This window comes from Rhincodon typus, chromosome 10, assembly GCF_021869965.1.
Source record: "Rhincodon typus isolate 14 chromosome 10, sRhiTyp1.1, whole genome shotgun sequence".
NCBI lineage: Eukaryota > Metazoa > Chordata > Chondrichthyes > Orectolobiformes > Rhincodontidae > Rhincodon > Rhincodon typus.
Genome location: NC_063341.1, coordinates 40,577,413 through 40,599,347, shown reverse-complemented (window position 1 = coordinate 40,599,347; position 21,935 = coordinate 40,577,413). Strand labels below are relative to the sequence as shown.

General features: G+C 38.3%; 1 protein-coding gene across 1 annotated transcript in view; it reads left to right on the top strand.

The window, feature by feature from the left end:
- LOC109929784 (metalloprotease TIKI2-like) overlaps nucleotides 1–21,573 on the top strand; it is a 357,327-nt gene extending 335,754 nt beyond the window's left edge. The window contains exons 6-7 of the mRNA XM_048602404.1: nucleotides 7,906–8,178; nucleotides 20,610–21,573. Coding sequence (XP_048458361.1) covers nucleotides 7,906–8,178; nucleotides 20,610–20,799 — 463 coding nt within the window. The 3' untranslated portion in view covers nucleotides 20,800–21,573. The remainder of the gene's footprint in view (nucleotides 1–7,905; nucleotides 8,179–20,609) is intronic.
- Nucleotides 21,574–21,935: the final 362 nt, after the last annotated feature.

Sequence of the window (21,935 nt, the reverse complement as noted above, 5' to 3'; positions counted from 1 at the left end):
AGGTCGTCCTACAAGGGAAGTTTGCTACTAGTGGGAAGTTTGCTACTAGTGGGAAGTTTGCTTTGCAGATTGATGAGTCCACTGCCATAACCAGATACTGCCCGCTGTATGCCAACATTCAGCATGTTGTTGGGAACTCCATTCAGTTTTTTTTCTTTTGAAGTGAGCTACCAAGTTATATGACTGGTGAGGAAATATTTTGGGTAAACAGATACCTACTCAAAGAAAATAAACTTACCTGGTCATGTGTTGGAGCACTTACATTGATGGAGCAGCCTCTATAATAGGAAAAGTCAAAGGATTTGCTAGTAATGTGTAAAAACAAAGTGCTGACATTTGGATCTCCCATTGTGTCCTCTGCCATGAAACTCTCGTAGCCAAAATGATGCCATCACATTTGGCTGATAAAATCATGGCCATTGAAATTACATTTGTTCATTATTTTGTGTAGAGGTGGGACCCCAGCAACACAGCTACTGTTATACATCCAGGTGCAATGGTTATCGTGGAGGAAAGTTCTCTTCTGTGTTCATGAGCTCCAGAGAGAAGGGACAAAAGTTTTCTGCAGTGCACAAACTGCCTTATGAAGAATTACTCTCTGATGATTACTGACGGGCTAAGCTAACATATCTTGCAGACATCTTCTGCCATCTGAATACGTCAACACTGGGCCTTTGGCAATGGACAGTGACAGTAGCTCAGCTGAGACATTTCCACTAACATCGGAACCAGTGGACAGAGCTGTCAAGTTGCACAGCCTCATATTTAAACATCTCAAAGCACCGCGAGAGAAGTTTGAATTCTACTACCCCTTAATAAAAACTAGAAGGCTAATACTGGATATGCGATCTGTTTAGTTCACTATGTTCTCATTCATCAGAAAAGCTGATATTCAAAGAAAAAGAGGAATTTGCAGAGATATAATGGAGCACACAATGAAGCTGAAGTTTGGAGACATGTCTTTGTACATTTTTAGTTGACTGCGGTACATGAATATCCGATGATCTCTGACCATCTTATTGCTGCACTCTTGCCATTTGCAACAGCATACCTCTGTGAGTTAGCATTTTCAGCAGTGGCATACATGAAAAGCAAAAGAAGGGAGCACCCTTCAGTGGAGCAAGATTTGCAGGTGGCCTTCTCATCAATTGTCCTTGGATCAAAAGTCTTCGCGCATTCTGGCAGGTCTAGATTTCCTACTAAGTCAATGGGAATTTATGTTGTATTTTGCTCTGATCCATTGTCCACAAACAGTTAGAAATAGTTGAGTTGAGCAGATTTTGAAACATTTATTCCTTTTGATCCTTCTTTAGCTTGTTGTGTGCACTATGTTGCAAACCTCCCTCGTAAGATAAGGTCATAATCATAGTAAATACAAGTAAATGTATATGAGCAATCTATTCTGCTGAAAAAGTGGATGTGCCATGGAATTGTCTGTCTCATTGAAGTGTGCCTTCATATTGGAGAAGTTGGGAACCACTGCTATCGACTTCAAGAGAATATGAAAATGTTTGTGAAATGGCTGAGAGATGGCAGATGAAATTCAGTGCTGACGAGTGCAAAGTCATACGTTTTTGTCAGATGGATGAGGACAGCCGAAACAAAAATAACAAGTACCACAAAACCCGGGAATAAATGTGTACAAACAACTAAAGTGCCAGTACAGCAGATTGAGAAAGGACTGAAAATGCATGTGAGATCCTCGGTTCTCAAAATAATGCATTAAGTACTAAAGCAAAGAAGTTATGATGAACCTATATAAAATACTACTATGAACTCAGCAAGAATATTGTGTCCAATTATGGATACCATATTTTAGGAAGGTGAGAGAGAATTTAGAAAGATCTCCAAGACTGTTTCTAGGGATGAAGGACTTCAGTTACACAGATGGGGCAGGCTGGCGATGTTCTTCTTGGAAAAGAGAAGGTTGAAAGGAGATGTGGTAGTGGCATGTAAAATTGTGAGGGGTCTAGGCAGAGTTCATGAAGAAGAGCTGTTCTTAGTGTAGTAAGATCAAGAACCAGACTGGCAAAAGAAACAAAGTGATATGAGGAAAATGGTACCCTCTGTCTAATCAGTGTTTGCACAGTGATTCAGATCCACCCACAACTCCTCAGATGATGACACAATCCATAAATAACAGAGAATGACGCGTTCCAACAAGAGAATGGAATCACTTTCTTTTGACATTAATGACATTACCGTTGTCAATTATCAATAGCCAGGGCTCCTCATTGATGTGAAACTAGTCCAGTCACACAAATACTGTAGCTACAAATACAGAGGCTAGGAATTCTGTTGCAATTAGCTCACCATTTGGTTCTCCAAAGCCTCTCTACCAGCTATAAAGCACAAATAAGGGGTGAGATAGAATATTATTTATTTGCCTTGATCAATGTATGGTCCAGTATTGCTTAAAAAGCTCAACATTATCCCAGGCAAAGCAGTCCTCTTTGTGGCAGTCCATTCATCACTTTAAACATTCACTCCCTAAACATTTGTTTACCAGTGCTCCTCTAAATTTCTAAGTTTTCTGCAACAGTACCTTTCAAATCCACCACCATGACCAGTTAGAAAGACAAAATCTGCAGGCACATGAAAGCATTAGAACGTAAGAAATAGGAGCAGGAGTAGGCTGTGATCCCCCAGCTTACTCTGCCATTTAATAAGATCACACCTAAATATTTATATTAACCTCATATTTCCCTTCTATTCCGAAATCCCTTGATTTCCATAATGCTCAAAAATCTCTTGGTCACAATTTTGAAATGTTCATTGGGATCACCAACAACTCCAACTTACTCCTCAATTCACACAATATATCAGCTTTCCTTCATTGTCACTAGAGCAAAATCTTATGGAATTGTACTGTGGGAATACTTTCGTCACACATTGCAACAATTCAAGAAAGAATCTCACCATCACTTTCACAAAAGCAATTGGTGAAGTACAATAAACACGAACATATGAACAAGCAACGAGAGTCGGCCACTCAGCCCTTCGAGCCTGCCCGGACACTCCTGGCTAATCTGATTTTAACCTCAACTCTATATTCCTGCATATCTCTGATCATCTTTCATCCTGTCTACCTTTGCCTTAAAAATATTTAAAGATTCCGCATCCAAATGCTGGTCTCCCATGTGCAAATGAATGAATATATTAAAAATAACAAGAGGATGATTGGGTCCTTAACATAACGTTCTTTAGGGCTTTTGTTTGAAGGGAACAAAAATAAATTCCTTGCAGTTGACAGATAATCTACAACTCATGGCAAAGTGGAAAAGAATAAGAAAGCATTGAGGTTGGGGCATTCTAATATAGACAAAACACACACTTATTCAGGTCTGAAGTATGAAGAGCTTTAGTATCAAAGTTCCATCTCGGAGTTTCAGTTGTGTTTAGGGAATTGGGATCAGAGTCAGTACTGATAGTTTTACCTGGATAAATGTTGAAGTAAAGCCTCTTCTATACAACTTCTAATGAGCAGAGTCTAAATGTTGGCCAATATTTTCTCAACAAATATTCCTATCAAGAACCCAACATAAATTTGATTTGACTGAGATGTCATGATTGAAAGCAGTAAAATATAATGTTCCCTGCCAAGGCTTTAAGCAAAGGGAGAAAGAGATTCCAATGTAGAGTTAGTGAATGTGAACGATTAGGTCAGATTATTTTTCTTGTCGTAAATTTTAACCATAAAGCCCCTGTACAGTGTCAAGGTATCTGAAGAACACATACATTTTACATGGGATTTTATAGATTGTTGTTCAAGTTTTGCATCCAACTTTGATTTTCAAGAATTTTATAAAAATGTTTTCTGTCAAACATGTACAGCCCTAAATTAGGAGGTAATTCTTAAATGTTTAATCTTAAGGAAAAATGCGACTACTTAGCTGTAGATATTGTGAAATTTTCCATAAATGCCACTGGTCAGTAAATTGCCCAGGAAATGTATTGAGAAAAGACCACTTATATTTAATCATCCCGAAGGCTATGGTACAGGATAAAGAAGCTATCTTGAGAGAAAAAAAAGCTCAAGTATTAATATTAGTCATGGCGGGGAGTCAAGTTTTTTTTTTGGTTGAGACTTCAATATTCCAGTGTTATCATTAACAAAATCTCAATTCAATGACTTGTACTTTATCAGTATTCACAGAAATAATCTGCAGGTTGTTCTATTTTGGTAACAAGAACCAGACAGATTTTCAAGACACGTTCTGTTATTCTCATATATTTCAAATCATTCCACAGGACTTTGGTAAAACAGCAGGGAAATATATTACATTTGAACAAAAGAAAATGTGCTTTCACTTGGATTGAAAATGCATGTAATAAGTTCAGATTTTACAATGAAGTTGAAGGTCACCAGTCTACTAATTTGCAGTGGCAGCAGACAGGCTTGTTATCTCCAAAGTCAGTAGACCTTGCAAGGATGTTCTTAAGTATCTTCCAAAGGCTTTCAGTAATCATGCCTGCCTGTGTAAATAACCATGGGTCTTCAGCCAGGATCAGATAAGTAGGTCAACATAAATCTTCTTGTTCTTAGATTCTTTTGAGGTGATTTACAATTTATTTGAAACAAAGAATTTGAGCAATATGTAAATAAAGTCCATAGTTCTGAAGACTGCACTTCCAAAAAGAAAGTTAAACTTATTAAATATAAAAACAAATTATACATTATATTTTAGAAGAAATGCAGTTTTGCAAATGTGGGACTTCTTTTGAAAAAATCAGTTATACTTTCTAACGTTATGATGCTAAGTTCAAATTTAATGTACTAATTTCAAAGAAAATGTGATGACTGTGTAACTACATCCAAAAATAATTTCACCAAAAAAAACCTGTGTGAAGATATTCTCCATAAATTACTTATTTGATTTGTTGCTACCTTTATGTTCTCTTTTTATAGTCTCTCACACACACAACCAGAAGCAGTGACTGTGCATTTAACTTGAATTTTGTTTTGTTTTGTGGGTCAAGTTTTGTTGCCAGTTCAAAACGAGCTCTCGCTGAGGAGGGCAGAGTTGGAGACCTCAGGTAAAGCAACATGAAGAAAACTGCTTCACCCAGACAGTCCTATCAGATATGGGAAGACTTCCAAAGGAGTTTTGCCAGAATAGCTAACAGTATATACAGAGGACTAGGTCATGTACCAGGCCATCATCATTTTGGAATCTACATGAATTGCTGTGGGAAGACTACAGATGACCTTTTTATAAATGCAGCTTGTGCTTTTATATTATTTTTAGAAAAAAAGAGTTAAAATGTTCCCAGAGATAGATGAGAAAGTGAAATTTGAAACATTCAAAGAAATCTCAACTGATCTGTTAAAGGCAAAGCAGGCCCAAGGACCAAATGGCCTACTTTTTGTCCTAATTTGTTCATACACTCTACCTCAAAGAAACAAGTGTTTAATTTAGACAGGTTGAGGGAACAAAGAGATAAGTGTTTTAATCATATCACTGCAGCCCCTTCTCCTACAGTTGAGTATAAGTGCCAAGCCTCAGCAGCATGGGAGCAACATTTTTACAGTAGGAGCATGTTGCCCTCTCTCAGATGTCAGAAAGTCTACTCTATCACCATCCCCTCAACCAATAACAACTACAGAGCCAGAAAGATAACTTTGTCAGACAATGTTGTAGTCAGGCCCACTGAAGCTTGAGTCTCTTAAAAAGACAGGAGCATCCACTCAAAGAGCCTCATCTGACTAATATTAGCTTTTTATCAGTAGCGTGGAAGCCGCTAAGATGGGACATTCATAGCAATAGTAAATTTAGCAAACTTTCTTTTGAGAAAAGCACTGTAGAATATTCCCCTGGAAAACAAAAGAGATTGATGCAATTATATGCTTAGAATTAAATTTAGTGCCTTTATCACGTGTGGCTATGCTATATAGTTTCTTTATATTAGTTTTTTTTAAAAATCTGCATTATTAGAAAATGATTGAGGTAGAATTTGGTTAAATGGCTTCAATGTAGATTGCAGAATGAAGGGAATGGAGCAGGTGGTAGAAAAGACTGATAATTCTGGGGCAAACACAAAGGAGACTGGAGAAACTCAGCAGATTTGCTGGCATCTATGGAAAGAAAAAGAATTGTATCAGACTCTAAGCATTATCTCTGTTGATCAATCCAGAGATTCTCTAGCCACCTTTGTGTTTGTTTCAGATTTCCAGCATCCACATTATTTTGCCTTTATTCAGCTGATAATGCTGGGGTCTTTTTCTGACTTACCTGTCTCAGAAAGCTTAAACAGTTAATTCACTGCAGTGCTCTCTCTACTGACCTTCCTCCTTGTGATGCTTCCTCATGTTCATCGAATCCCTCCTTGATAATGATGGTGCCTTTTGTTGCTGTGCCTTCTCCTACTCCAATCCTCTCTGCATTGTCAACTTGTGCATACAGCTGTAAACTACAGTGATGCGGTCCAGTCTGTCCTGATTGTTGCCTGAGCTCTCCTCACTATTGTTTACCATGAGGGCTGTTTGCAGCACCATTCTGAGTTATGGTAGGTCTCTATAGTGTCTGCTTGGTCTAGTATGGTAGAGGAAATTGACTCGTTCATCTGATGATGTCATTATTGGATGTTAGCAACTTTGTATTACGTATAAGTTACGCTGATAATAATAGACATTGTTACAGAGGCTATGAGGATGACTAGATGATAGGTCTCGCTCCTTCAAGATCCTAAGCTGTTCTACCTCCAGGCCTCCATGACATCATCACAGTGTGTGCTGCTTAAGACTTCTCAGTATTAATGCTTATACACCCATCATTAAGGAAGCCCCCTGCCCAGACTACGTGAGGGGCAGTGAATATTCCTGGTGGTCCCATGCACTGATTATATCAGTGTTGTTCAGGAAACTGAGCAGTGGGTGGGTTTGGAGCTGGTAACCCTTATGTAGAATTAGATAAACTAAATTGCCCAGAAACTGACCATGTGCTCCAACTGGAAATATGACCATGTTTTTGCTACAAAAGACCCTCTACCCATCTTACTTCATCACACCAACTATTCATTTCTTCCGCATGTGCTTAAAACCATTTTGTGAATTGCCTCAATCACCCCTTGTCTGAGAAATTTCCATAATGAATAAAAAATGTTTCTATTGAATTCCTTATTGTCCTGAAGTAGCCATCTTCTGGTTATCCTGAACAGGGGTAAATGAGTGTTCTAAAAGTTAAGGTAGCGACAGCAAAATTGCATGATTCTTCATCAGTGATCACACACTGTTTTGTGTTTGTGAATATTTGTAGAGATAAGCAATTATACTTCTATATTACTTCCTGTATGTGTTAATCAATTAGTGTATCTTTATGGAATAAGTTTTGATTGATGATAAACCAAGATTGATTGATCTTTTTGTTTAAAATCTGATATAGGTAACATATTTAATTAGTAATTAGTAACAGGAAGATGTATTCTTACTGCATAGCTTGCAACATGCAATAATAAGACTAGAGCAACAGCACACTCCTTCTGCCTCAATTTTAACTGCATACTGACCTGAACAAGTACTCCTTTAGGCTCAAATTACAGTCATGTCAGTCAATGCCAATAAATTACATGCTTAGTTGCTTTTGCGGCAGAACTGTCCAAAATGATATAATTAGCAACCAGAGGCGGCTTCATAGAAAAACTGACAGTTATGAGCTTTCCAGTGGGACCATGTGCTATAAACCTATTTTATCGGTTATGGGAAATAGTCAACAGGTCTGGCAGCATCTATGTAGAGAGAAGAGTTTCAGGTCAATGACAATTCATCAGAACCCAAGTGACTTGAGGTTTAGTCTTCCTGCTGCATCAAAGATGTGAAATGAAATCGAATAAAACGAATAGGGATATTAGCAGGCTTATGTTATGCTGAAACCTTAAATTGATTGATTCCATACTTATTTTGTAAAGGAAAAAGACAGAGAAAAGTGGATTATCTTCAGGTAGTTCATCGCTTCCATCAACTTCCACTCCAATCAATGCATCATTGGAAGATTCCATGCCACTTCCTTCTGAGACCTCTCCTGTTGATTTAGATGATGACGTCATTTCTCCTCACCTCCTGATGCCAGACAGCCTTAGTCAATTGGAAGAGTTTGGCCGCCAAAAGAAACGGCAGAAGAAGCTTCCCAAGCAACAGCGTCAACGACAGTTCAGTGACCTATGGGTTCGCATTGAAGAGAGGTGGGTTTTCATTTTCTTTTTCAGTTCTGGAACGAGGATTTGATATATATGGCATTATTGCGTGAAAAGGGAGAAATACATTTATCTTCTTCTTAAACTGTGCATGACATGATGGATAACACAAATATGCAATGAAAATATTCACGTGTACAGTCGGTTCTGCTATAACGTGTTTCTTCAACGTGAACTGGCTTTAACGCGATTGAAGAATTTAGACCGCTATTTGTAGAAAGCAAACTCTCCCTACCCGTGTTGGCTATAATGCGATTCCGGCCCCATTAGTTTAAATGGCACAGCAATTGCGTGATTTTCCTACAAGGCGAGATCACACGAGAACAGAACTATCGTGTTATATCAGAACTGACTGTACTTTTATTGTGTGGTGGGATTAGATATCTGTTGAATTAATAGTGCAGCTGTAGTAGTCTCAAGCCTGAGGCATTAAATGATATAGTCAGGGAAAATTGGCATGAGGAAGGTAAACCTTCATTGAAATCAAATAACTCAGCACGTATCCAGAATCAAACTTGGGAATTTTATGGCTTACATAACTCGGTAATTTATTAGGTGGTATATTTACATCATCAACTATTCCATTAGTGTCTCCATAACAAATTGATAATATTTACTTGGCTTAAACTTTGTGTTATGGATTTTAAGTCATAAAATCTCGTTGTTAAGAAAGGTTGCTGTGATTGCAAGATGTTAACTTATTTTCTACTTGGTTTTAGTTTGCTTTATAGTTTGTGTAAAACTGGATTAACATAGCTTTGAACATTAACGTAGCCAGAATGTGGCATTCTAGGTGGGCTGTTGTTTCTGTACCTTCAAAAATATATATTGCAAGTTGTACCAATAATTAAGTGAATTAGTGTACCCTTTGTTTGATATCAATTCATATAGACTAGGAAACTTTAGTATGAACTCGCCAGTGACTTAGATCATCTGAGCTTGAGTACTGGTAGACATTACAATTAACGTTAGCATTTGTGGGTTAAGGAGGGAAAGGTTAGTTTATGGAAGTTCCTGGTACTGATAATGACTTAGTGATCCCTGCTGTAAAGGTTTTCTGTCAATATCAGGTGAGGCTTGACCATTGTTTCTAAAGTGGTCACAGAGTGTGCTTTCACTCACTGTCAAGGCTTACGCCTTTATGTTAGTAAGTGAGTTGGCAGAGGACAGGCAGCCATGTATCTGGACCTAAGCATAAATCAACTTGTTCAAAAGAGAAAAGAAAAAAAGTTTGAATCCTTTCAGGCAGCACAGTGAGTTACTAGATCAGTGCCCAAAACTTGCATTTTGCATTGCTGGTTATTAGTTTCTGGGATTTGGGTAGTGGCAACTTTAGTCTTGATTGACTGTATTTCACAGATTGTCATCAGCTCTAGCTTTATACTGATATTCAAAATCCACCTAGGTACATTCGCCAAAGTGTCTGTTGCTCAATCAGTTCATCAGCCTGACTAGCAAATAGTTGTAGATTGTCCAACTACCAGGAAGATCACAGGATCTGGTTCTTACACCATGCCTACACACAAGTAGACTTTGCATCTGGTTTGGGATCCTTAGCTGACTTTTTCCTCCCAATACAGGTGTGCCGAAGTTACTGTAGCACTTTCTTGGCTATGATCACCTAACTCAGCGCAGTCTGAGGATTAAAGTCTGGACCTGTTCAGTCCTGTGGATCCTAGCATTGAGAGATAAAACATTCACCTTTCAAATTTCCTTTCATTTTCACTTCCCATTTCCTTTATCTTTCTTGGTTTTGATCCCGTTCTGTTCTCTTTAAAGATATGCACTACTTTCTGCTGAATGCTCAGCGAGTAGGGTAATTAATTTCAAAACCAAAGTCTTTAGTCCACAGGCTGCACAACTATGAGAATACAGCTTATTCAATGGCAAGCTCACAAGAGCCCCATAGTAAAAGTCGTACACTAAAACACTGCAGTCAGTGCAAATAATTTTTTTAAAAGATGGAAAGTTTATTAGTTTTGAAATTCACCTGGAAATGATATCAACTGGCAGAGAAAGATGTTATAAATCACAAATATTAAATGCTTCATATAAACAGGGTAGGGGAATGCTACATGATTGTGAAGCATCCTTGGCTGTGCACATGTGGGAAAAGTGCTCTTGGTAGAAGGCACTGGCACATAACTGGGTTGCTGTGGATTGTTTAATATAAACTCTAACTGCAGATTGTTAAATGAGATGGTAAGTGCCCTCAATTTTCTCAGCTACATTTAAGGTTCTTACAGATTGGCAGAAGCAAAGGTCTGGAGAGAGAAATGTGGTTATGCTATTTTTTAGTCAATAAGTTAGTGACCTATTAATTGAATATGCCGTATTTTTAATAACTTCTGAAAGAATAAGCTCAGAGGTAGTTTCAATTTTTATTAAATCTGTTTACATTCTACCTTTGCCCTGGATTCTCTACCTCTTTATCCCTGCATTTCTCCTGAAGGCACTAAATTATTAACTTGATAGCTATGACAGCCCAAGTAGCCATTCTTCATTTCACAGTTTATGCTATGGGATTTGGCATTTCATGCCACTTTCTTATCATACTGTACTGACAACTGTTCTTGCATACCATTTTTGTTTGTTGCTTAATCTTCTTCATTTATTTTTTGGATTTATTTTCTGTTGTTTTCCAGTTTGCTCATTCTCTGCTCTTTGGAATGTTCCCAATCACAATGATTGAGTATCTCAATTATGGAGCATTTACCTGCTGAACCAATGGGCTAACATATGTGTCCATTGTTTTCACATTTTCAATGGAATTACTTGCAGTCTGAAATACTTATAAATCATGTACCCTTGTTGACAGATTATTGTCTAATAGCACTCTGATTTGGAACATTATTGTGCAACAGTATCTATTAGCATTGATGTATTACCAGATGAAATGTCCCTCTAGCTGTGTTTATATCCCGATAAAGCAAACTGAGATGTCAGAAAGTTATTCAATTAATAAATGACTAATAACACTGAGTTTTTTTGTTACTCTCAGCTGGAAAAAAATCTGTTAGAGAATAAAAATCACAGCATTGAGAGACCAGTCAAATTTGAAATCTTAGGATGGCACCAAACCTGATTAAACAGTGAAGCAGGATGCTTGACCCGTTAGCCCAAGCTTATCAATGAGCTACCCTGATATGTTGTGCCAAGGCTAATATGATAAAGGGGCAAATGAGCCAGGGAAAAGAAAAAAGAATAGTCTGTTCACAATGCATGTCATTAATGAGCAAATCAGCCAACAAGTTCAAGAGATGAAACGCAATGTGAGTTACAAATCTCCACATCTTGCTGGATAATTTACACTGCTCTGCAGTTTGCTAAATCCAGAAACATCTACCCTAAAAACTTGGGTGGAATTCTACATTCACTATCCATTAAACCTGCTGCAGAAATTTGGGATGCATAATTAACAATGTGCGTTCTCTTTTAATAATATGGTCATTGTTAAGGTGATGCCTATCAATCCCAGAAGGAGCAATTGCTGCCCGTGGGATAAATACTTTTAGAGATTCACTGAATTCAGTTTGTCTTCATGCACTAATTCAATTGATGAACGTGGTATTATTTCCCATCTCAACGGGAATTTCACTGCTGCATTTTTCTTAAGGACAAAAGTTGCACTCACGGCTTTTTTATGTCTCTAATTGCAGACGCAAGAATCTATTACATGTTATTTATCTTTTATCTCAGTGCATTCTTAACTTGTGTAAATACACTTTGTTTTAAAACACAAACTTTGTCTTTTATTTTCAAATTGTTTCTGTGCAAAAATGATTAAGAAATCAAATCAGATGATCAAAAGAACTGAATATCCTACTGATTATGTAGTTTGACACAGTAGCATCGGGACAGTAGGGGCTCCTGCATGGATCACGCTAACATCTAACTGAGCTAATGCCATACTGCAAAAAGAAATTAGATCATTTAAAATATATCTATGGCTCTCCAGACATCTTATGCATGATGAATTAGGGAATCAGAAGTTGGAATATTAAGCACTAACAACTATTGCATGGATCCCGTTTGCCCTTCAGTCAGTTTTGTGTCCTTCAAGTGTAATCTTTGTTATGGCCTGAGCCTGGACGAGGTCCCCCAGGTTATTATGATTCCAGACATATACCCCAAATTGTTAAGCTTCTCTGTGAAGAGGGATGAACTTCTTTATTCACCCAACCCCTCAGTCATTTGTGCCAAGGTAAAGTTAAAAAAGAACCCTGCCTTCTGGATGCTTTTTTCCCCCAGACCAACTGAATTTTGGTTTTAAAAAGCCAATTTAACCAGGCTTTCTTAAGTTAACCAAAGAGTGAGTTTAGTAGTTCCTAAAAGTGAAAACAATTAATAACACATGGAAACAGATTGGGAATAAGAAGTGAGTGCTCAAAAGGATTATAGCTCAAAGGACATATGGTTTAGTATCTGGATCATTTATAAAGGGTATTTGGTGGAATGTTGTTAGTTGGATCATCCGTTTCAGGATTCTTGGCTTCACAGTTAGTTGAGATCCTGTGATGTTTCCTTTTGACAGCAGTTAGCTGGGAGCACTCAGAACAAAAGTGTCCTTCTGTCCTCCTGTTTACTTTTGGCTGGATTGTTAGCTATCTGGCTTCTATCACGCGGAGTGAGAGAGGCCTTTGACCTGTGGTGAACAGGTGATTAGTGAATGGTTCTTCGACTGAGACATTCACAGCTCACTAGTGCTTCAGCCAGGCTTATATATCTTTTACCGCTAGTACACCTTCCCCCAAAAGCACAAAAAGATCAAGGTTGCAGTCAGTTAATAATCCCATTTTGTATATTACTGGAAGGGCAAAAAACAAAAAATGTCTGCAAGAGCTGGCTTTCTGCTTAAGGGGATGGGATTGGGGTGGTGGGTAGATAGTCAGCCCCTTCATTAACTTTCCCAGTTACATCCCTCTTTCTGTTTGAAGTATGCCTAACACCCTTCACATACTACATTCCATGGATCCAAACAGGTTATTACCAGGCATTGCTAAATTTGCAGTCATTTGGTTTTGTCCGTTGCCAATCTCTTTTTAAAAGAATTTAGCATCAAAAGGTAAAAATGTCCAAATACCTCAAGGTTCTGATCTCACGTCATGGCAGCTTTGGAGGCCAAACAATAAGACAGCTATTTGTGAAAATGACCATATTACAGGGTGTGGGACACAAAGGAATAAACTGTTAATGTGGATGACCCTTCATCCATCTTTTGGAAACGTGTGAGTCGCACTTTGATTACTGTGCCGAGCAGTAATCTTATAATTTGCCACAAATCTGAGGTTTTGGTGAAGTTTAAAAATAGACTGTGACTAAAGAAGTCTTGTTCCTGCATTTTCAATATTGAGCTTAGAGTTATCAATGGCAGCTTCTTGATTTGAGGCTGATATCTACTCGGAGTTGTGAGTTTTTATTATGGCTCCTTGTGACTGAACAGGCTGGCTCTAAACTCACATAAGCTTGGGCATGTGGAGCAGGATGTCTCACAACCTGTGGGATCTGCAGTGTAGGATTTGCTTCCTTTTCTTTCTATCACCACTCAGTCTCATCATTGAGATGTTGTGACACAAGATGTGATGCACCTCAATGGACAAGACATGGCCATTTTTAACAATCATTACAAACACGTCCCAGTCATTAATGTCATTTCTGCCATGTTTCAGGAAGTGCTTCACAATGTCTTTGGGGCATTTTCTTTGCCCTCCTTGTTTGTTTTTCAATAATTGAGAAAACAAGGCATGGTGTGGGAGATGGCTATTAGCCATTCAGACATGGTGTCCAGTCCACACATGATAATTTTGCAGAAGTTCTGCCTGATTGCTTCTGGAGCTGGCTTCAAGAAGGATGCTATTGTTCCACTGACTTCAGTTTGACTCCCTGTTAGCAGATTCCTTGGTGTGTCTTGTGGCAATGTGGTACAATCCCAGTCTCTATGCCAGAAGATTTGGGCTCAAGTTCCACTTGGTCAGGATGTGTGTAATAACATGTTTGATAGGTTAATTTTTTGGTAATCAGTAAGATTTAAATCCAGACACACATGCCTTTTGTGGAGACAGTTTATTGACTTCTTCAGTCTTACTCCCTCTCATCACACAACCTGTATCACAGGTGCTCCATATTTATACGTGCTCAAACAGTTAATTTCTCTTCATCTTGTATAAAGCCGTGGCCAAATCTAACAATGTGATTAACCAGACGTTAACACTGTCAGTGAATCTAGGGAATCTAGGGGTTCAGGAGGTGGTAATGCATTGATAATGGAATTCCTCTACTGCTCTTATATGTTACTGATACGCAGTCCAGGTCTCATAGACAGGAGCATGGTGAGGGTATTAGAACTTTGATTGATTTATAGAGGTCTTTGTTGTTAAACATTTGCTGCCACAGTTTGTGGAAGATTGAGCTGTATAGCTGATCCAGGGTTGAATCTCATCAACTGTGGCCTTTGGAGATAGATAGAAAATATTCTACAGTAATTGGCTGACTAGGTATGAGTTGATTTCAGTTTTGTTTTGGCAACATTCAAGGACAGATCAACTTGCCTGTTTGCAGAATTTAACAGTTTGGGAGTAATTTAAAAATCTGGAGCACCACAAGCAGTCATCTGCAAACTGTAGATCATGCTTTTTTATGGTGATTAGTTGAGTTCTGACACAAAGATTCTGAAGTTAGAGTTCCCCACCTAGATGGTATTTAATATTGACATGAGAGGGAATTGAATTTTGAGATAAACCGTGACTGTCAGGTAAACTGTAAAAGAGTATGGGTTATGACTGAGTACTGATGTAGGTTGTAAATGACATTTGCAGCCTTTTGGAAGATGGTTTCCTTTCAATTGGACCAGGTGAGCACACATTGCCAATAGCTGTCAAGAGTTCTTAATTTCTTTACATTCAGATTCTTTCAAGGTTCTGCTGTTAATGGTTGAGTCTAACAAACTGCTGCCTACAGGTACATTTTGTAAGTGATAGATGCTGTGGTTTGTTATGTACACTTTGCTATGGATGAGATCAGTCAGAAGGAGAGGGTCACTAGATTTGCTACTCAGTCTGGACTCCCACAGCTACAGGGAGTCATGGATTCTGCTACAAATACAACTTATCAACCAAAAATGATTCCCACTCCATTAATATTCAGCTGTTCTGCAACACTGAAGATCATCATATGTATTTGCTGCTTGTTCATTAACCATTTTATTAAAACATACCCAGATTTTCTGTGCTTGTCAAAGTCTCAAGCTGCCATGGAAGATTCAAACTTGCATTCTCTGGATTATAATTTAAAAAACATAACCACTATGTCACTTTCATGTGGGACATGTGTAGAACAGGAGAATGTTGTTCAAACCATCATGTCTGTTCCTCATGTGTCAGCAAAAAAACATAAACCTTTCTGATTGTCTGTATGTGTGCAAGAGTTAAGAGACATTAATCTGTTCCATACTGGAGGCTAGTATCCCTCATAATCTTATGATAGTATGTAGTGTGAGTAACAGATCCATCCTTTAAATATAAACATGTAGTACTGAGCAGAATGAGCATTATTTCCTGAACACACAAATTCTAGGTCTGGAAGAGGCCCTGGAATAAAAGAACTGGTTTCATAAAAAGCTGTAGAAATATTCACTGTTTATAACATAATGTTAGGCATAACTCCAGTGCGTGTTTGCACCTCAAGTAACTATGCTGTTCTAGTAGAACTGGGACTATTTTGTCACTGATCTAAAACATAAAAGCCCATTCTATCAATCTGACATACGCTGTTAAGTTTTTTTGAGGTGAAAATCTGTTTCATATTAGAAGCTTGTCTCCTTTAACTTTCTCTTTTTTCTTATCAGATGAAATACTTGCTGTATAGAACAGTTAAAATGATTCATACCATATGATAGTCTACAAAAATGAGTCTCTTTTCTATTGTCTGTTAAATTTGCTATCTCATGTCTTTGGAGGAATCATTGTGTAAAATTTTATAATAAGCTGGCATATCCTAGATGTGCCAGGGATCAGATACATATTCCCCAAGATAAATAAAGAATTGGAAAAGAGGTAAGAGGATGTCTATGGCAGGAGAGGTTCGAGATACGCGAAGTATGCAAGGGTGTCATTTTTCAGACATTTTGTTGACTTACCCAATGCACATTGATCAACATAACTGTTGACATGAAAACTACAAATCTTATGTTGGCAAATTGTTGTATGAGCAAACTCATCTCGCCAGTATTCTGAGTTTGTCCTTAATAAAGGAAAGACATATTTTTAAAAATGAAGTGTTAGAAATTGGGCATTAGATTCACCATTAAAGTATTTATTCCAGTAGCAGAACAGAGTAACAAATTGGCATCACGTCCGGGAGTGAGGTTATTTATTAATTTAAATGTTCCAGGACATCGTAATAAAGCAGATAGGACTATAAAATATATGTATCTATAAACTGTTTCAAATTTATAATATTTCAGACATCTCCTTCAGGCCAAATCATAATTTTTAAAAAAACTCATGGGATTTCCTGAATATATATTGGAGCAGTAGATAAAAAGGATCAAAGAAACTTAAGACACAAAATAATTACACAACACTTGTATTTCTTTGTTATTTTATGTTCAAGTATCAATCCCTATGTCCAAACACATGTTGAGTTATTGTAATGCTCTAAGCTTAGTCCAAAAAAATCCTTGTTTGCAAATTTATTACTCTTATACTGGTTCAAGACATGTCCACAATAAAGCCCAGAATTTCAGATACAGTCACAAATAGTCATTTGTCTGGTGTTTTATTGCCATTAGTGTGAGCGATCACATTTTACTCATTCATATTGGAGCCTGCTCGGTATTTTCTGTTTCTTTGGATGTCCTTTTATGCCATCTCTAGAAATTATATGTAAAATTGAAAATCTTCCATGATAGTATGTTGCATCTAATGAGTATTAGTGCTAATTAGAGAGTTAATTTTTATACTATTTTTGATGTGAGGTCAGCTCTTTGCTTGGGCCCTAATCTTTACACTCATTTAGGTCTTCTATGCAAAATTTTATGCACGTTGATTAGATTGGAAGTACATTTGAGTGAATGAAGACATGAGCAAAATGGTGCCACAACTAAGCATATGATTAGGAATATGTCCTGCAACAAACCCCCTCATGTTTTATTCACAGTATAGTAGACACTGTCATTTTAGGAGGCTCCATTTCCAGTGAATGTGTTACCATAAAGAACAAGTCTACTACAGTCAAGAGGCTCGGCATCTCCAAAGCCATTAAAGACACGGACCTGATTTTTTTTTTCCCTCTGGAGATGGGAAACAGGGGCAGGCTAACAGTCGCCCTTTGCAATTTTGATAACCCTCACCCCCTCAATTGACATGGAGATAGATTCTCCATTCTATGTTCAAACAAGGGTGATGGGCAAGATCTCCAAGTCAGACGGTCAGTCAGCATCTCCTCAGGGTAACGTCCTATGCCCAACTATCTTCAGCTGTTTCATCAATGGCCTTCAATCCATTACAAATACAGAGATCGGCAAATGGACAATATCCATATCTGGGCTAAAAAATGACAAATACAATTCTTGCTCGGCAATGACCATCTCTAACAAAAGAGAATCTAACCATTGCCCCATGACATTCAATGGTATTATACTGGTTGAATCTCCCACTGCAGGCATCCTGGGAGTTACTATTGTTCAAAAGTTGAATTGGTCTAGCCATGTAAATACAGTGACTACAAGATCAAGTCAGGAGCTAGGTAACCTTTAGGAAGTAACTCCCCTCCTGACTCCCAGAGCCTGTTCACTGTGTACTGGGAATGTGATGACATTCTCCCCACTTGCCTGGATGAGTGCAGCTCCAACAACACTCAAGAAGTCTGATATCATCTAGGACAAAGCAGACCACTTGATTAGCCCCTCATCCACAAATATTTACTCCCTTCATCACTGACATACAGTAGCAACAGTAATGTACCATCTACAGGATGCACTGCATAAATTCACCAAGACACCCTGGACAACACCTTCCAAACTCACATCCACCACCTTCAAGAATGACAAGGCCAGCAGATACATGGTAACACCGCCACGTGCAAATTCCTCTCCAAGCCATTCACCATCCTGACTTCGAAATATATCACCAGTCCTTAGGGTGCTGGGGCAAAATCCTGGAATTCCCTCTCCACCATCATTGTAGGTAAATAGACTGCAGAAGTTCAAGGTGGCAGCATATTACCAGCTTCTCAAAGGCAGTTGATGAAGGACAATAAATTCTGGCTAGAATAGAAATGCCCACATTCCACGAATCAATTAAAAAAAAAAGTGTGTTCGCTTCCTGTAATAAACACAAAGACCTGCAGATGCTAGAAACCTTTACACGAGAGTGCTGGAGGAACACAGTGACTGGCAGCATCTGTTTAGATGTCAGAACATCACTGGACTCAAAATGTTAACTTTGTTTTTCTCTGAACAAATGCTGCCAGACGTGCTGTGTTTCTCCAGCATTCTGTGTTTTCTTCCTGCTCTGATAGTTACGGCTGGTGTTCCCATGGATCTATCCTTGGCCTCCTGCTATTTTGTTTCTACGTTGTCCCACAACAGTCTGAAAGCACACTATTAGTCTCCCATATTGTCTCTCAACACTCAGTTCTACCTCACCATGCCTCTCAAATCCAATACAGTTGCTAATTTCAAACTGCTTATCAGACATTCAGCCCTGGATGAGCCTAAATTCCGTCCAATCTTAATATTGCTTAAATATTGTTAATGGTCCCCACTCAACACTGCACTTCTTAGCTCCGTCCCTCTCTGTCTAAGATTAAATTTCTCTGTTCACAAACTTAATGCTGTATTTGATCCTGAGTTGAGCATGCATCTTCATGCCTTCACTAAGACAACCTATTTTTACCACTGCAGCATCACCTGACTCCCAACACTTTCTCAGTTTATCTGCAGATGAATCCCCCATTCGTTACCTCTGACTATTCCAATGCACAGTTGACTGACCTTCTGCTCTCTGTAAACTTGAAGTCATCCAAAACTTTGCTGTCAATGTCTTAAATCATGCCTGTATTTTCACCCATCTCCCCATGTTATTAACCAACACCAGCAGCTGATCAAACAAAGCCTTGGTTTCGGAATTTTCATTCTTGTTTTCAAATCCTTTCATGAGCCTTTCCTCACCTGAGACTGTAATCTCTTCCAGTCACTGTTACTTTATTTTTACTCTAAATTGTGATTTCTCATCCCTTATAATCTCCAAAATTGAGTATCTTACACTACTTCTTCCTCGTTATAATTTCCTTCACATCTGAAATATTCTCACTCATCTAACTCTAAATTCATGAGCATTCCTGATTTTATTCACTCTACCATTGGTGACTGTGCTTGCAGTTGCTTAGGTCCCAAGCTCTGAAATTCAGTCCCCACACCTCTGTTCCTTGCTTTCCTTCTGTAATGCTCTACAAAACCTAACTCTTCAACAATGTTTTTGGTTATCTGTCCTAACATTAACTGATGTAGCTTAGCATCATACTTTGCTTAAAAAGCACGTAGCTGCCCTTGTTCATGAAGCCTTGAAAATTGACATGTAGTTGCAGCAAGCAATTAGGAACCACATGGTATGTTGGCCTTTATTGCAAGAGGATTTAAACAACAGGTAAAGGGGGCTTGCTGCAATTGCATATGTCTTATTGAGTCCACAGCTGGAGTACTGTGTATAGTTTTGGTCTCCTGAGTTATGGTAGGGTACATTTGTCATAGAAAGTGTCCAATAGAAGTTCTTCAGGTTAATTCCTAGAATGGCAGTATTGTTCTTTGAGGAGACAGGACATGTAAGATTCTTGAAGAATCAAAGTTGATCTCAGTGAAACATGCAAGATTCTTATAGGGTTCAACAGGCTAGATGGCCAGGCTAGATGGTAGAAGGATATCTCCTCCAGCTGAGAGTGAAGTACCTAAGGGTTCACAATCACAACATAAGGGATAGGCCATTTAGACTGTGGTGAGGAAGAATCTTAGAATGCCCTGCCCATAGGGCCATGGAAGCTCAGTCATTTAGCATATTCAGTGTAGAGACTTGAAGATTTCTAGACCTTAAAGATATCAAGAGAGAGTGCAGGAAATAGCGATGAGGTCAAAGATGAGCCATCATCTAGTTGAAAGGTGGCCTACTCCTGATTCAATTTCCCATGATCCTAGCAATCCCACACACCTGAAGGGAGGGTTACAGTATATTAGGAAGATCACTCTACCACAACATATTTTACGTGAAATATTCATTTTACTGAAATTATTTATTTGATATATTTGACAAACTGATATTTCATATCAAATTTCTCAATTTTATCGGTAATGTGAAGTTATTTAAAGATGTCATTGTTCTCGACTGCTTACTTCCTAGGTGCCTGATGTTCCTTTTCTTTCCTTTCAGCACAACAGTCATGCCATCCAATATCAGAATTATCAACGGTTACATCACAGTGGAACCTGCGCACGAACCTTCACATCAAAAGGAGCAACGTCCCACTCTCAACACTGCCTCAATGGCCACAGCCCCATCAGCAACTGTGCTCTTTGGTGGGGTAGTCTGTTTAATCTGGAGTCTGCTGTGGCCTTCCTGACCCTCTGCACACGCAACCTTAACCCACACCATTAAGAGAAAAAAAACCTTAAAAGAATTTCTGGTGTTAGCTGATGGAGCTTTTTGTCATTAAATATAGGAAGTGCCTGTACCTTCAGCTTGGTGGACCCCACAAGACTTGGTTGCATCAGAACTGTCATGTTCTTTGTGATGATGCAGAAGAAACTAAAATGAGACTCAGAAGCTCAAACAGCCATATGGTGACAGCATCTTCTTTTTGTAGAAGGATATTTTCCCATGATGCTATGGGACATTGTAAATTTACTTCTGAAAGTCTATATGTTCAAATAATGTATATTTATTCCCCATCAAAAGTTAATGTTTTTGTTACATATATGACTCCAAAACAAAAGTCCAGAGCTCTAAAAAGTTACAATTTAATCTGTTCAAGCAAGGTCCATTTTATCCCAAATGTCAACTATTTATTTGTTGAGAAATGTATTAGCTGAAGATTCCTTCTGAGTCCCACTTTAAAGCCTTTAACGATTCAGTTAATGTTCAGTTTATCCTGTAGATCTGAAGATAACTGAAAGATGTCTGTCCTGTTCACTCTTCTTAAAGCAGTGATTCATAAAGAAGGTTAGGATGTTTTCCTGCAGAACCGTGGTTAGTAAGTCTCACATCTGAACCTTATAAACCAGCATGTCCCACATCTGAAAGATGACCTGTACTCTTATTGAGCTAACAAAGCTGATATTACAGAAGCATCTGCCTCATCCAGTCTATTAAAGATTAAAATCACTATATCTAGGCACCCACATTATACATTGTTTCATGCCTCTGTAACCATAGTGATTAAAAAAGTTATTTCATATTTGCTCAGTTAAACCTACATTGTATCCTCGATTATACATAGTAGCACAGATAAACCTGGAGCTTCTAGCTCAGAGACACAAGTACCCACAAGGACTTGTTAGCCATGGGAGGAGCCTTCATGATGCAGTTTGAAAGTTTGATCAGTCTGTGAATCTTTCCACTACTTCCCCACTATTGTTCAAAGGGAAGAGATGTTTGCATGAAGATAGGAGAAGGAAACACATGGAAGCAAGTTTGGATTCATCACAGTATAGTTGAAAAAGAACTTATTTTCTATATAGCAGTTTTGATGGCCTTGAG